The sequence below is a fragment of the Gymnoscopelus braueri genome, assembly GCF_963280865.1.
Source record: "Gymnoscopelus braueri genome assembly, chromosome: 11".
Taxonomy (NCBI): domain Eukaryota; kingdom Metazoa; phylum Chordata; class Actinopteri; order Myctophiformes; family Myctophidae; genus Gymnoscopelus; species Gymnoscopelus braueri.
In genome coordinates, this window is record NC_137613.1 from 11,928,722 (window position 1) to 11,945,983 (window position 17,262).

The window sequence follows — 17,262 nt, forward strand, 5'->3', positions numbered from 1 at the left end:
TATATATATATATATATATATATATATATATATATATATATATATATTGTTTTTTTTTGTTTTTTTTAAGCGAATTTTTAAACTAAAATCTTTGCTTCATATCTTGAGATGGGGGTCCGCGGCCAAATACCTATAATTTTGGGGGTCCTTGACATGAAAAAGTTTGAGAACCACTGAATATAGCAACGTACGTTTTTAAAAAAAAAGCTTTTAGGATTTAGAAGACATTTGTAGAATCACCCAGAAGCAAAGATTTGAGTTATAAATGTTCGCTTTAAAAAAATATATATATTCAAAGATTTGCAAACATTTTCAGGATTTTTTCAAAACATAGCAGATCTTCAAGCTCATAGTGCGGCATGAGCTTATATATCTGCTATTTTTGAATAGCCCAAAGAAATCTAAAAATGACACAGATGCGTTCCCGGTCTTAAAGGGTTAAAATGTTTAATGTTTTCTCCCACTATCAGCTGGTCTCTGGGGAGCCATGAAAACTATGCTCTGCAGAACGCAGACTCGACAAATTTCTACATCACAGAAAAGGTTTGGCTTTATCTCTGTCCCAGACTGTATAGACGTTATGCTAAAATGTCCCTGCGTGCCCCGAGCGCTCGCTGAGAGATGTGTGTGTGTTGTCTGTTTGAGGTATTTCTTTTTTTTTTTACTTTACTGGAGTATTTCCAATTTTCAGTACTTTTTACTTCTACTCCACTACAATTATTTGAAAACTTTAGTTACTAGTTACTTTTTAGATTTAGCTTTTTATTACTTAACAGCATTAACCACTTAAGGTCTAAATATATTTCGGCCATTTGAAAATAGACGATCTAGCTTGTAGATCTGCTATTTTCAAAAGATTTCTATACATTTTAAAAACTTGAAATGGGACTTTTCTGTATAATGAGTACTTTTACTTTTGGTACTTTAAGTGCATTCTGATGCAGATACTTTTGTACTTTTAAGTGCAATTTGATGCCGATACTTTTGTACTTTTACTCAAGTAAATTTTTAATATTGAGCTTTTACTTGTAACAGAGTATTTCTACATTGCAGGATTGATAATTTTACTTAAAGGGATACTTCACTTTAGGGCCGGGGACACATTTAAAAAAAATATAAAAAATAAATGAAAAAAGTTATGGAAAATTCATGGCCCCCTCACGCATTAGAGTGTCCTACTAATGTGTGAGGGGGCCATGAATTTTCCATAACTTTTTTCATTTATTTTTAATATTTTTTTTAAATGTGTCCCCGGCCCGAAAGTGAAGTATCCCTTTAAGTAAACAAATGTAGTACTTTTTTAGACCACTGGCGAATTCTTTTTTTCTTCCTGTCACTTCCCTGCAGAATCGCAATGACATCAAGAACGGATCCATCCTGCGTCTGACCGAGTCTCCTGTAAGTTCCACAATGTTTTTTATAATTTGTATACGTAAAAATAAGTTAAAAACATAATCCTACTATATATTCTGCAAAACTCGCTGTCTATCTGTCTGAATACGTTTTTCTCCACACTGGGTTCAGCATTTGATCTGAACTTGCACATGGGCATGAGATCATTACCATGTAAAGTTGAGATATTTGTTTTACTTTGGTCATGATTTATTTTTTAAAACAAAACCGTTGAACATAATAGTACCATTTAGTCAACAAGATGACTATTTGGCCAAAAAAAGGTAGGCCTATGGGTTGAAGCCGAAGCTTATTTTGCCCAGCTTTTTATTACCATTTAAATTAAAATATCTCAGCCGCATAGAGAAAATGTAAGAGCAAACAAAAGAAAATTAACTATCATGAAGCTTCAAATATTACACTTCAGATACTGAAAACACTCCAAAAAACGCCATTTTTCACTTTTCCCGCAGTGCCGCGCTATGAGCTTGTAGATCTGCTATTTTTCAAAAATCGTGAAAATGTGAGTGTTTTAAGCGAACATTTTTAATATTATCACTTGTTACTTGTGTTACCAATGATACTAATGAAGGCTCTGTTCCATTTAGTGTAGCACAGTATTTCTCAGACTTTTTAACTTCCACGACCCCCATAACTCTGATGCTGCGTTCACACCAAAGGACGCCTTTATGAAAAAAACGCCTCAAATCCATTTGACTTGGCGTTTTTTGATCAAACTGGGCGTGTCCACGGAGCTGTCACTCAAGTCTCCTCAAAGTGTGCTTTTTCGAGGCGAGGCAAAAACAGGCTGTTTAAGCAGATGCGCATTATGAAGTCAAAAATGAAAAATAGCAGCTGTAGATGAGAAATAAGTCTATATTTAGTTACTACATAACCTATTTATGGAAAACAAATCTACAGAATGTTTATAAACAAGCTGCTAAGTTACTTAGCAGCTGTAGATGAGAAATAAGTCTATATTTAGTTACTACATAACCTATTTATGGAAAACAAATCTACAGAATGTTTATAAACAAGCTGCTAAGTTACTTAGCAGCATTTCTCGGCCGTTACATTGGTGTCTGAAGTGGGGCGTGCCCTTGCGTGAGGGACGAGAGGGACTGGCCGTGTGCGGTGAACCGAGAAGCGCGAGGGCGCGCTTCGATTCGAACCGAGGGGAGAGTGTAGCGTCCCCAACCCGCCACACCGAGGGAGCTAGCTTCTTTGGCGCAGGGGGTTGTTGGCCGGACTGGTGAGCCGTGGGTCATGGGTTCGACTCCGGAACCCATGGAACCCGGAACTCAGAGTGACTTAGCTGCTAAGTCACTCTGCTGAGTGTACAAATGGAACCAAATGGACCCGTAAGGGTCCATTTGGTTCCATTTGTACACTCCCAGAGTTACACACCCGTAAGGGGCCATTTGGAACCCCCCTTCAAGGAACAATGAGGGTCCCTGGACCACACTTTGAGACCCACTGGTGTAGCAGAGTGTTTTCAGTGAGCCAACATACAACAATATCAGCACCCTGACTCTGTTTTGACCAGAATGGAACAGAGCCTTCATTAGTATCATTGGCAACGCCTGTGAATTTCTTCACAATATGGCTGCTGTGAATAGGGCCTATTAGCGTTTTTTTTAAAGAAACTGTGTAACTCTCCCCCAGTGTTGATTTCGTCGACTGAAACTATGACGAAAAATGTCGACTACCTTTTTTTTCACAGACGAAAACCAAACAAAATGAAATAAAAACTAAACTACGGTGACTAAAACTAAGACTAAATATATTGACGATTTAGTCAACAAATTAAAAACTAGACTAAAATGTTAGTGAGGGACTAGTAGTGGAGACGAGATCCAGTAGAACTAAAAGACGAGTCATTTTATGTTTGGTTGCACTCGGGTGCTGCGCTCTGAAAATAGCAGATCTACAAGCTCTGCGGCGCGTTGTGGGCTTGTAGATCGTCTATTTTCAGTGTAAAATCAGCCATTACGACACCATCAAAACACATTTTAGTCGACTAAATCAACTGTAGATTTAGTCGACTAAAATCTTATATTTAGTCGACTAAAATTAGACAAAAACTAAGACATTTCAGATGACTATAATATGACTAAATGGAAATGTATTCAAAAGACTATGACTGAAACTAAATCAACATTTGCTGTCAAAATCAACACTTTAAAGGGATATTTCACTTTCAAAAAAACTTTTGGTCATTTTATTATCTACTCAGGCCTTTGTGAACCCCCCAGACAGTTTTTAAGTTGCTCAATTCAGTATTTATATATTTGATATTCATTTTATCAGACACGCCCCCTTCCTATACAAACCCATTGTAACTTCAAACTCCATTTTAACCATGTTAGATTCGTCGAAAACACCCGTCCTTGGTTCTGGTGACTCACCCTGCCCTCCTAATGCGTGAGGGGGCCGTGTTTTTCCGATAATTTCTTTCATTTATTTGATTAAATTTTTTTTTTGTATTTAATTTTTTTAATTTTCAAAAAAATATATTTAAAATAAATGAAAAAAGCAATTGAAAAAAACACGGCCCCCTCGCGGGTGAGCCCCCGTGTGAGCCCCCAAAACTGTCTTGGGGGCTCACAAAGGCCTGAGTAGACGATAAAATGACCAAAAGTTTTTTTGAAAGTGAAATATCCCTTTAACTCTTTCCTGCCCGTACTCCTCCAGTCCCAGACGTCGGCCAAGCTCCACGAGAGGATCCAGTCCAGCAGCATGGACGCCAAGCTGGAGGGTCTGAAGGACCTGGCCAAGGCCTCCAGGGACATCACCTTCGCCCAGGAGTTCATCAACCTGGACGGCATCTCTCTGCTCACCACCATGGTGGAGAGCGGGACCGAGTGAGTGTCTCTCTATCATACATACACACACACGCACACGCACACTCACGCACACACCAGTGGTGGAAAGTAACTAAGTACATTTACTTGTAGTGCCGTACAATTTTGAGGTATTTGTACTTTACTTGAGTATTTCCAATTTCCAATACTTTTACTTCTACTCCACTACATCTCAGAGGCAAATATTGCACTTTTACTCCACTACAGTTATTTGAAAACTTTAGTTACTAGTTACTTTTCATATGTAAATGATTACATTATAAGACATACATTAAGCACTTCAGCCCTATTCTATACCTAGGCTATTTGAAAATAGCCGATCGACAAGCTCACAACGCGTCGCATCGCGACGCGTTGTGAGCTTGTCGATCTGCTATTTTCAAATATTTTATTACTTTTACTTTTGTTACTTTAAGCACATTTTGATTTGATGCCGGGGACGTTTGACACACACACACACACACACACACACACACACACACACACACACACACACACACACACACACACACACCACGCACGCACAGTGTATCTTCCCCATCTTACCATCTGTCTGTGTGGTAACTCCATTGTTTGTTCTAAGCTACCGTTCCAAACTTCCTTTTTCTCTCTCTCTCTGTGATTGTTCCACATTTGTGTCAGTCTCTGATAGACTTGGATTGGACTGTGTGTGTGTGTGTGTGTGTGTGTGTGTGTGTGTGTGTGTGTGTGTGTGTGTGTGTGTGTGTGTGTGTGTGTGTGTGTGTGTGTGTGTGTGTGTGTGTGTGTGTGTGTGTGTGTGTGTGGTACCGCAGTGTTGTTTAGCGTCTGCCCCCTCAGAGACTTGGCAGACAAAATCGTCGCTCTCGGGCTAAGAAATCTCATATCTCTGTATCCTCCAAGTTTTTTATTTTTTTGGCACTCAATGCTCTGTACTTTGTTATTCAAGAGTGTCGAGCAAAAGTAGTTAAAATAGCAGATCTACAAGCTCACAACGCGGCAAAGATTTGAGTTAAAAATGTTCCCTTTAAAAACATATATATTCAAAGATTTGCGCAAATGTTCATGATTTTTCAAAAAATAGCAGATCTACAAGCTCGTAGCGTACCGCGTTGTGAGCTTTTAGATCTGCTATTTTCACCAATATCTGAAAGTTGTTGGTTTCATTTCCTGAAAAGTTACGTGTTTTTTTTTGGACATAATGAGCTTTTCCCCCCCGACAGCGCCGAAATGCAAAGAAAAAAAAACAAAGAAACAGATTAAACTTCCATCCAAACTGGAGCTTATGTGGGAACTTGCTAATTAGTTTGGACAGAAACGAGTGTTTTAGGTAAGACGTGGTGCCATCTGGCTCCCTGTAGGGGGTTGTAGCTAGTGTTGCCATGTCTGCTTATTATAAGTGACTTTGGGCTCGTTTTTCTATGCAGTCTATGAAGACGCGTTGTGAGCTTGTAGATCAGCTATGTTCAATATATATATATATATATATATATATAATGTGTGTGTGTATATAGGTCATGTGGCCTATTAGTTGCTTGTTTTGGGCTTGTTTTCATAGACCTGCTGGCTATGCAGAGAGAGAGAGAGAGAGAGAGAGAGCACATGTTTTGCCTATAGAGGTAATAGGGTTAAAAATGTCCAAAATAAATTGTTTGTAAGAATGGCGTTCGTAACACACCGTCGTCCTAATATCAGTGGTGGAAAAAGTACTCAAATGTTTTACTCAAGTAAAAGTATCGATTGTGCAATGTAGAAGTACTCTGTTACAAGTAAAAGTCCAGAGTTCAAAATTTACTTGAGTTAAAGTACAAAAGTATTGGTAACAAAATGTACTTAAAGTACCAAAAGTACACAGGATCAGGGACGGGGGGCAGCAAAGCATGCGTCCCGTCGGGGACAGCTCGTTCTGGTTTCGTTGCCCTCGTGTCACCCTCTATTACTCATCAGAGCGTCCCGGGAGACATGGCAGCGGGTACGGTAGGACAACCGTCCCCGTGCCCCCTGTGTGTGTGTCCCCACGGTGGGACAGAGCTCATGCTGTGACCCCCCCCCCCAAAAAAAAACAAACAAAAACAAAACAAACTTGTAACAGAGTATTCCTATATTGCAGTATTGGTACTTTTACTTAAGCAAAGAATTTGAGTTATTTTCCCACCACTGCACGCACACACACACACACACACACACACACACACACACACACACACACACACACACACACACACACACACACACACACACACACACACACACACACACACACACACACACACACACACACACACACACTGTACTGTGCGGTACTGTATGTAGGCTCGCTCATCAGCATTCCTGCTGACCAACTTGGCGTAATATGATTATTATTATTATTCAGCAGGCTTAGAGTCTCAGTCCTCTAGGGAGCCATCTGATGCCTCAGCCGGGGTGGAAAGTAACTAAGTCGATCTACTCAAGTACTTTGCTTAAGTACAATTGAGGCACTTTACTGGAGCATTTCCAATTTGCAATACTTCTACTCCACTACATCTCAAATATTGTACTTTTTTTTACTGCACTACACTTATTTGAAAACTTTAGTTACTAGTTACTTTGTAGATTTTGATTACTATCACAAAAACATGCATTAACATTGCAGTATTGATACTTTTACTTCTGATTTTCTTTTTACTGAATAATATGAACGGCACAATATAAAAATGTAAAAGTACTGTATTCAAAACTTGAGTATACAGTACAAAGGTGTTGGCATCAACATAATACTTACAGTACCAAAGTAAAAGTACTCGCCCATTTTCAAAATTTGTGTTGTTAGTGTTGTGAGCTTGTTTTTAAATGACAACAGTATAAAATAGGGCTTACGTGGTTAATGTCTTGCATTAATAATGTGAATATGCATGGTAACTAGTAATTAGCGTCACCAAATAATTGTAGTGGAGTAAAAAGTACAATATTTGCCTCTGAGATGTAGTGGAGTAGAAGTATATAGTACTTTAGTTACTTCCAACCACTGCTCAGTGGCGCTCTTGTCAATGGAAGTAGGATGCTGCCCCCTGCTGGTCAGAATGTGTAACTGAGGGCTATGGATCTGTGAGGTGCTGCTGTGTGGTCGATATTTTTGAATGATTAAAATCACAATATTGCTCGCGGCATCTTTCCCATAGTCACTGTAAGTTTTTCTTCCATGGTGGGGGAACTATGCCACCACCACCTAGTCCAGGTTATTGTGCTGTTGCAGTGGTGGAAAAAGTACTCAATTGCTTAACTTAAGTAAAAGTATCAATACTGCAATGTAGAAGTACTCCGTTACAAGTAAAAGTCCGGAATTCAAAATTGACTTGAGTAAAAGTACAAAAGCATTGGCATCAAAATGTACTTAAAGTACCAAAAGTACTAAAAGCACTAAAATATTTGAAATGAGCAGATCTACAAGCTCAAAGTACCAAAAGTACTAAAATATTTGAAATTAGCAGATCTACAAGCTCACTACAAGATCTACAAGCTGAGCTTGTAGCTCTGCTATTTTCAAATAGCCTATGTATAAAATAAGGGTAAAGTGGTTCATGTATGTTTTATAATATAAAAATGTGTATCTAAAAAGTAACTAGTAACTAAAGTTTTCAAATAATTGTAGTGGAGTAAAAGTACAATATTTGCCTCTGAGATGTAGTGGAGTAGAAGTAAAAGTATTGGAAATTGGAAATACTCAAGTAAAGTACAAATACCTCAAAATTGTACTCAATTACAGTACTTAAGTAAACATACTTAGTTACTTTCCACCACTGAGCACAATACCAGGTCTACAAATCAAGCGAGACGGATTTTTTTGATAGATATTCACACTGGCCACAACTTAAGCCAACATTCTGCCTTCGGCTGTTTGTTCTATAAAAAAAAAGCCATTTCCACATTATTCATGTTGCTGCAATTTTCAATATTCCAGTATCAGTATTTACTTTTATCAAATATGCGGTCCTTTCTTAAGGGTTTTTGATTGAAGGTCGTTTCCCTTGAACTTTGTCACAGTTTCAACTCACTATAAAACTAAGTTTAGTTTTGGTGAGTTTTCTTGTGAAATGCAAACGTTTGGTAAAACATGGCATATGTCTCAGCATTAGATCATATACAGTGGTGGAAAGTACATTTACTTAAGTACTGTACTTAACTGGGTTAAAATCCGGGGTAGAAGAGAAAAGTTACATAGTGCAGCTTTAAAGTATTGAATTGAATACATTGTTAAGGTATGTATTTATTGTTTTAATGATATGTAACAGCGTTACTTGCAATTTATTTTGTGTCTTCTCTGATCTCCAACCTGTCTTTAACCTTTAAACCGTGTCTAATTGTCATATTCTCTAGTTTGTTTCCCCAGCTATAGGCTACAGAGACTGCAAGACTGTACATATCCTTGTTTTAACACCAAAGTTTCTCAAATCTTTACAGGCGCTATCAGAAACTACAGAAGATTATGAAGCCCTGGTAAGCCCCGCCCCCCTTTCAAAAGCCCGGGTAATACCGTTGGCTGGCTCTGTGCTCTTCTTCTAACCCCCCCCTGCTGGGCGGAGTCTGCATGATTAAGACCCCGCCCCCCCACCACCACCCCGGTGCCTTACGGGAAAACTAAAAATAATCTTTATATCTTTCATGTGTTCTATGTGTGTTATGTTCAACTAATAGGCTTCCGTTTTGAAATCAGTGTCTCTGTACGACTCAAAATGCTCTCTTTTGTTTGCTGTTTTTTTTGTTTTGATTTTGCATGTGCTATCGGGCGATAAGGTCTATATTTACCTTTAACTTTCTGATTTCTTGGAGGTGCACTGACTGAAAGAACACCCAGATAATGTAAATGAAAAACCAACATTTTGAACCGATTCTTGCTCATGTAGGTTAAGCCCTATTGTTGTGCTTTTATTGTACAATGGGCAGTGTGCTAAAAAAAATAGTGACAATAGCAGATTTACAAGCTCACGATGCGGCGCTGCTATTTTTTACTATTTCAAAAGAAAAGAAAAATGTTCATTAACTTAAATCTGGGTGTTCTTCATGTCTGAGCACTCTTCTGGTGGAGGGTGGCCTTTTCAACGGAGCTGCTCATTTTCCTGGTGCTTCCTTTAGGAGCCGATTTAACCCGGATAACATTCATCACAACTTCACTATCGCTGCTGTCGCGGCAGAAACCTCTTCTCTCCGTATCTTAACTTTTTGTGTTTTTCCACGTAAAATAACGCCTTACTTAGATCCTCCTACAGCATCACACAAATGGATCAAAAGTAGATGCGTTTTGAGCTTGTAGATCTGCTGATTTAGCTATTCTTGAATTTGAATCCTGAAAAGTAACTGTTTTTGACATATGAGGTTTCCACCCCAACAGAGACGCTATATACGCTTTTTTTGCATCATTATTAACCCGTTCATTATCCACCCACCAAAAGTCAAAAGTTTTGTTTGGAGGATGAAATGTCGGTGCGTTGTGATTCTTAAGACCCAGTGTTTTGTTGCTGGGTTTTCACTCTAGCCTTCTAAACGAGGACTATAGTTTAAACCCGGTAAATGGAGCTAAACGCCTGTTAGACTGAAAAACACCCTGGAGTTAAAGAACCACCCACCCTGCTTAGGCTGGCATCATACTTCAAATGAAGAGGAAAAACACACAGATGCCAAACCGGGTGCTCAAAGGAGATAAAAAAAAAAGGTCTAAAAAGTATACTGAAGGCGCTTCTAGGATCAGCAGGAGTACAGGGCTTAGAAAATGAGATCCGAGCACTCCAAAAAATTCGAAGGAGAGGATGTACAGTTAAAACAAAGTTTATTCTATACAAATTGCCAACATGTTTCGACCAGTTAAGATGTCAGTGAAGAAGACCTTAAAGTGATACTTCACCCCCAAAAAATGATTTTTCCTATCAATTCGTCACCCCATGGAGACTTGAATTCATGGATATGTTTTGTTTTTGTCGCATTCCTAAGCAATTTTCTAAGTGATCCTGGGCGCTACACTCCCCCCGCCACCAGCCTAGGGAGCCCAGAGCCGAGCTCATGCTTCAATCCCCGGTAGGACATAGCGCATGGAAGGAACACGTTATTCCAACCAGTTCCTTTCCCCTCCATCAGGCGCCCCGGCTGTCATGGGGGAGGTGGTATAGAGACCAGGATTACTATGTTTGTGTGAGGGTATTAACTACCTTAGGAGGCACAGGGAGAACATGCAAACTCCTCTTCTTTTTAATACTTCAAATGAAGTTGAACTTTTCTTTTTTTTAGTTCTTTGAGGGTGAAATAGATTTATACTTGATGTGGCTCCGCTTTGAATGCCAAAACGTGAAGCCCCGCCCACTGCATACAGTGCTGGATTGGTGATTTTTGGCACCTTTATCTCCACTCGTTGTCTTCTTTAACCCTCCCGACACGCTTTGTTGACATCATTTGTCTCTGAGATTTGTCATGTCAGGCCGACCGGCGCGGTGGACAAAGTGTGTGTTATCTCTCTCCATTAATTCAGTGGTTTTCAACCTTTTTCATGCCAAGGACCCCTAAATTGATATACATTTGGCTGCGGACCCCCATTTGAAAATGTTTTGTGCCAGGGACCGCCAGAAGCAAAGATATCAGTTCATTTTCGCTTTGAAAAAATATATATATTCAAACATATGCACACTTTTTCAAGTTTTTTCTAAAATAGCAGATCTACAAGCTCATAGCTATTTTGAGCTATTTTCACTACTTCTAAAATGTATATATATTTTTATTTAATATAAAAATTTGTTTTTATATAAATAAATAATCTATATGAATAATGTTTTATTTATATAATTTGTTGTCTTTCCGGGACCCAAACTAGTGACAAATAGCCGATCTACGAGCTCACAATGCGTGGCGATGCAACGCTTTGTGAGCTTGTAGATCTGCTATTTTCCCTACTTCTAATTTTTTATATATATATATATATATATATATATATATATATATATATATATATATATATATATATATATATATATATATATATATATATATATATGTATGTATGTATTTATTTAATATAAACATTTCTCTATGAGCTTGTAGATTGCTCTGTTTTTATAGCCAACGTATAACAAATAATGGTTATAGCTAAAGTCTAAAATGACATTTATGTGTTCCTGGATTGAATGGGTTAACAACAGCATCACCACTGGAGGTCAGTAGAGAGCCAATCTTCCACAGTCTATATGCAACAGTGGAGGTCTGGAGCCAGTTCCACCACCTCACACTAAGTTCAAACTTAGCCTAATTATGGCTTAAATGGCTTTTAAAAGGCCATTTAGACAGGGAAAGTATCTGTGTCATTTTTAGATTTCTTTGGCTATTCAAAAACAGCAGATCTGTAGATCTGCTATTTTTAGATTTTTTTTTGCAAATCTTTAACTCTTTGACTGCCAGAGTATTTTCATAAAGTACTCCCCCAGTGCCAGCGATGTTCGTGTTTTAAATTTTTAAATTTTGTAATTTAATTTTCAAATAGTTTGTCTAGCTGCGGTTTTAAACACATACGACAGATCGACCAGCAGAGAGCAGTATATTGACACCTCGATCACTCGCTGACTCGTTCAACCCCCCCAAACAGGCTCAAACAGTCTATACGTCATAACCGGATGTGACGTTTTCGACAATCGCTGATCGGCCTTAAGTACGATGTGATACACGACTACGATGACTGTTAGTCACCCAGACTAAAGAAAATAGAAGTGGACCTCTCCGTTCGTTTTTTATACCGTGTCCCTATTCTGGCCGAAAATGACCGGGGGAAAAAAATGCCGCGCTATGAGCTTGTAGATCTGCTATTTTTGAATAGCCAACGATATCTAAAATGACACGAGATGCGTCCCCCGGATTGCATGGGTTGAGCTAATAAGTAGGCTAAGTTTGAACTTAGTGTGAGGTGGTGCAACTGGCTCCAGCAGTGACTGTAATGTTCAAATCAGTCAGAATGGAAGACCAGCGGTCCCTCAGCCTTTTTATGGATCAGGGCCAACTTGAAAATCTCGGAAGGCGTTCGCGACCACTTAACCTGCCGTGTTAAGTGGTCAGATGGGTGGGCCACGTGCATTTTGAGAGCGTGTGTAGTTTTTTGTTTTTTTTTATCAATCGATTTGTGTTCCGCCTTCGGTCAGTGGAACTAATATTGTCTATTTTAACACATCGACCGCCAGAGGTTAATCTCATAATGTACTCACCAGTGCCAAGGTGTTTTTTTTTTTTTTTTTTTTTTTTCATGTCGCCATAGATCTTGTTAAAATCCTTAAGATTGAGCCGTACACGGTCTGTTTACATCCGCGACATCTCAACGTATCTCCCAGTGAAAATCACGTGTCAAACGGGGCATCCATGTTGTAGTTAGAGCGGATTACGTTAAACAGTGAAATGCGAGGAGAAAAAACTACAGGAAGAGAATTGAGTTTCAGTTTCGTCTGTAGAACGAGGGCGGACGTGATCGTCAAAACCGGATCCCAAATAATTCCGTTTCCGGTCATCAAACCGGAAACGGAAGTGGATCAAAAAAATTCCGAAAGTGAACCCGGACATTTCTAGCGCGAAAAGACCGTGGACCGTAGGGCTACAGTCTCGGCGCTTAACAGTTGGATTTAACGGACCGTAGGACTACGTTCTTGGCGGTTAATGTGTTAAAGGGATATTTCACTATATTTTTTTGAAAATTCAAAAAATTAAATGCAAAAAAAAATGAACAAAGTAATCGAAAAAAACACGGCCCCCTCGCGTATTAGGAGGGCAGGGTGAGTCACCAGAACCAAGGATGGGTGTTTTTGATGAATCTAACATGTTAAAAATGGAGTTTGAAGTTATAATGGGTTTGTATGGGAAGGGGGCGTGTCTGATAAAATGAATATCAAATATCTAAATAATGAATCAAGCAACTTAAAAACGGTCTGGGGGGCTCTCAAAAGCCTGAGTAGACGATAAAATGACCCAAAGTTCTTTTGAAAGTGAAATATCCCTTTAAGTTCCTATATATTGGTATCACAATACAATACAATTTTTTTTTCATATCATCAATACAATCTTGGTGTTTTGCCAATTATTTGGGGACCACAGGTTTTTAATCGCTGGTCTAGACACTATGAGTGTTAAAGGAGTAGTTCACCCCAAACATTACTTATTTTCTAATAATCACACACCCCATGAAGCCTTGAATTCATGGAGATTTCTTTTAGTTTTTGTCGCATTCCTGAGTCAATAATTTGATGACCGGCCATGAAATTATTGGCTCAGGAATGCGACAAAAAAAATTAATTCATGGAGATGGCTTCATAGGGTGTGTAATTGATTGAAAATAAGTATTATTTTTTTTTGGGGGGGGGGACCCCTAGGGGGTCCTCAGTTACTACAAGGGGTAGTTTTACATTAACCACTTGAACCCTAGCATCCCTTTTCTGAGGAGAACTTTAGCCAAAAATAGCAGATCTACAAGCTCACAACGCCTCGCAGCGCGAAGCGTTGTGAGCTTGTAGATCTGCTATTTTTGTCAAAGAGGTGTTTGGTGTAGAGGGAAAAAAGAGCCGACCAAGTAAACAAAAAAAGTTTAATCTGAAACACAATTGTATACAAAATAGAGGGGGTCCCTGCTTCATCTGTCTCTCAGCTAGGGGGTCCTTGGCCTGAAAACGTTGAAGACCCCTGCTTTAGAATGTATTATTAATTAACTGTATTGCAGAAAACAACTGTCTTAAAGTGAAGCCGCCTTTCTTTGTCCTCCATGTTGTTTTCTAATAATAAGTGCATGACTGCAGCGCTCTGTATTTGTAGCTCTACTCTTCTTCTCCGTGCTGCCTGGCTGGCTCCATGCTGGCTCTCTGGCGCCCCCTCCCTGCTGTCTTTGGAGGTCCTGATGGGCTGTCTCCTAACCTTCTTTCCTTGTTTCTCTCTTGACTGTCTCTCTCGTCTTTTTGTATTTATTTATTTATTTCTCTTGTCATTTCTCAGCCAAGCGGGTTTTGGCGCGTCGATTCTGTCTCCTCCTGCTCTTTCCAACTTTTTCCTCTCTGTTGTGTCAGCTTGGCTTTGCAGCTTGTCTGTGTCTGATATGATATTCAAGGCCTGTCTGTCTATCTGTCAGCCCATAGAGTGGTTTTCTATATATTTTTGTGTGTGTGTGCGTGTGTGTGGTCTCGTAGCTTCGGGGAGCTCCTGTCCTTCACGTTGACGGCCTTCGTGGAGCTCATGGACCACGGCATCGTCTCCTGGGACACCTTCTCCGTGGCCTTCATCAAGAAGGTATATATACCGTCAGCCAGCCCCAAAAACGGCAGCTTTTTTTCACTAAAGCATCCTTGTTGTCACTGAATGATTGTCTGTCTTAACTCACCAGCTGCCAGAGTTATTTCAGATTTTTAGCTGTTGGCTGCCAGAGATTTTTAATTGAAAAACAAAAAGTACTCAGGAGCCGAGATACAGAATTTTTAAGTTTTAAGTTAACAAGGAAGTGGATAGGAGTCTAGATCTCGAAAAATCATATCTCCTTGGTCTTTTGGGTTTTTTTTTTTTTCTTCAATAGAACGCATTTATGCGTTATTGGCAGGCAAGTGATGGATTCAATAGAACGCATATATGAATTATTGGCAGTAAATGAGTTAATGAATGAATGTATCTGGTGATAAAAAGGAAAAGCACATCAGCACTTCCATAACATTATGACAACACAATATCACCGAGGATTAAAAAAAAAAAAACACGATGAAGCCCTAAGGCTTATTTCCATTGTGGTCCTCTAAAAAAAACACAGAATAGCCAAAGAAATCAAAAAAATGATACAGATGCGTTCCCGGGATAGAATGTGATAAATGATAAATGTGTTAATGGCTTAAGGGCAGTGTTGCCAGATTCTGTGAGAGAAACAAGCAACCAGGTCTAGGAAAAACCAGCCCAAAAGAAGCGACTATGGGCTTTTTTTAACATATACATCAGCTATTTGAAAATAGCAGATCTACAAGCTCACAACGCGTCGCGATGCGACGCGTTGTGAGCTTGTAGATCTGCTATTTTCAAATAAAATCTTGCGGGGAAATTATAATAAGCAGATCTGGCAACACTGTTTTAAGGGCTGTATCAGCAGAGAGCCCTGACTGACTGCCATGCACAACTTCAGAGAGAGAGAGAGAGAGAGAGAGAGAGAGAGAGAGAGAGAGAGGAGAGACAGAGAGAGAGAGAGAGAGAGAGAGCGAGAGAGAGAGAGAGAGAGAGAGGAGAGAGGAGAGAGAGAGAGAGAGAGAGAGAGAGGAGAGAGAGAGAGAGAGAGAGAGAGAGAGAGAGAGAGAGAGAGAGAGAGAGCACACAGAGCAGTTACTTACCACTGCCATAGTGTGTGATTAACATGCCTCTCTGGAATGCTCATCAGAGCGGCTTCTCCAAACAAAGCTTAAGCAGTATAAAAACGGCTTACATGTGATTAACTAAAAACCTTCCTCTGTTTCAAATGCCTTTACCCATCCCTCTCATTACCGGGATGCTGACCTTTTTTCCAAAGGTGCTATACTGCAGTGTGGGTTCTCAACCTGTGGGCTTATAGATCAGATATTTTGGAAAAAAATCTTGATAAATTGTGAGAATGTTTGCGATAATTGTGAACATTTTTAACAACGCAAATCTTGTTTTTGTGAATGTTCCCCCTTTGCACAACATCTTTTCAAATGAGGGTGTGCGTGTCCAAATACATACGTTTACTTTACTGCAGTATTACCAATTACCAGTACTTCTACTTCTACTCCCACTACATCTCAGAGGCAAATATTGTACTTTTACTCCACTACAATTGTTTGAAAACTGTAGTTACTAGTTACTTTGTAGATTTTTATTATTATTACAAAACATACCCACTTCAGCCCCTATAGTGTACATTTCATTTTGGCCATTTGAAAATAGCAGATCTACAAGCTCACAATGCGTCGCATCACGACGCATTGTGAGCTTGTAGATCTGCTATTTTCAAAATATTTGTCATACATTTTATACATTTAAAAACCTGTGAAATGGGACATTTTACATAATGAGTACCCACTTTTGGTCATTTAAGTACATTTTGATACCAATGGTTTTGTACTTTTACTCAAGTCAATTTTGAATTCCGGACTTTCACTTGTAAGGGAGTATTTTTTTTTCTCCACCAATGACTCTGATTGGTTTCCCCTCACTGTGCTCTGATTGGTTTCTCATCACTGTGCTCTGATTGGTCAGATCGCCAGCTTCGTCAACAAGGGGTCGATGGACACGGCCGTCCTCCAGCGCTCCCTCGCCATCCTGGAGTCCATGGTGCTCAACAGCCAGGACCTCTACCAGAAGGTGGCGCAAGAGATCACCATCGGACAGCTCATCCCCCATCTGCAGGGGTGAGATGACCTTATGTTCACCTACTGTATACAGTAGGGCAAGTGGTGAAAAGTAACTAAGTATATTTACTCAAGTACTGTTCTTAAGTACAATTTTGAGGTACTTTTACTTTACCGGATTATTTCCGGAAGATTTGAGTTAAAAATGCAAAAATGTTCATGATTTAAAAACAAAATTGCAGATCTACAAGCTCGTAGCACAGCACTTGGTGCTGCACTATGAGCTTGTATATCTGCTATTTTTGAATAGCCAAATAAATCTTAAAATGACACAGATGCGTTCCCCCAAACACTTTGAGAATCACTGTTCTAACACACTATACCAGGGGTCTTCAACAGGGGGTCCCGGGACCCCTAGGGGGTCCCTCAGAGTTACTACAGGGGGTCTGCCAAATCTTTGTGTGATATCACTTTTTTATTTTACCTTAACCACTTGAACCCTAGCATCCCTTTTTCTGAGGAGAACTTTAGCCAAAAATAGCAGATCTACAAGCTCACAACGCCTCGCAGCGCGAGGCGTTGTGAGCTTGTAGATCGGCTATTTTTGGCAAAGAGGTATAGGTGCAGAGAGAAAAAAGAGCAGAGCAAGTAAACAAAAAAAGTTTCATCTGAAACACAATTTTATACAATATAGAGGGGGTCCCTGCTTCATC

At 39.5% G+C, this 17,262-nt stretch overlaps 1 protein-coding gene across 1 annotated transcript in view; it reads left to right on the plus strand.

Moving 5' to 3' along the window:
• elmo1 (engulfment and cell motility 1 (ced-12 homolog, C. elegans)) overlaps positions 1-17,262 on the plus strand; it is a 242,386-nt gene that overhangs the window by 96,547 nt on the left and 128,577 nt on the right. The window contains exons 6-8 of the mRNA XM_080443358.1: positions 471-543; positions 1,348-1,398; positions 4,087-4,256. Coding sequence (XP_080299484.1) covers positions 471-543; positions 1,348-1,398; positions 4,087-4,256 — 294 coding nt within the window. The remainder of the gene's footprint in view (positions 1-470; positions 544-1,347; positions 1,399-4,086; positions 4,257-17,262) is intronic.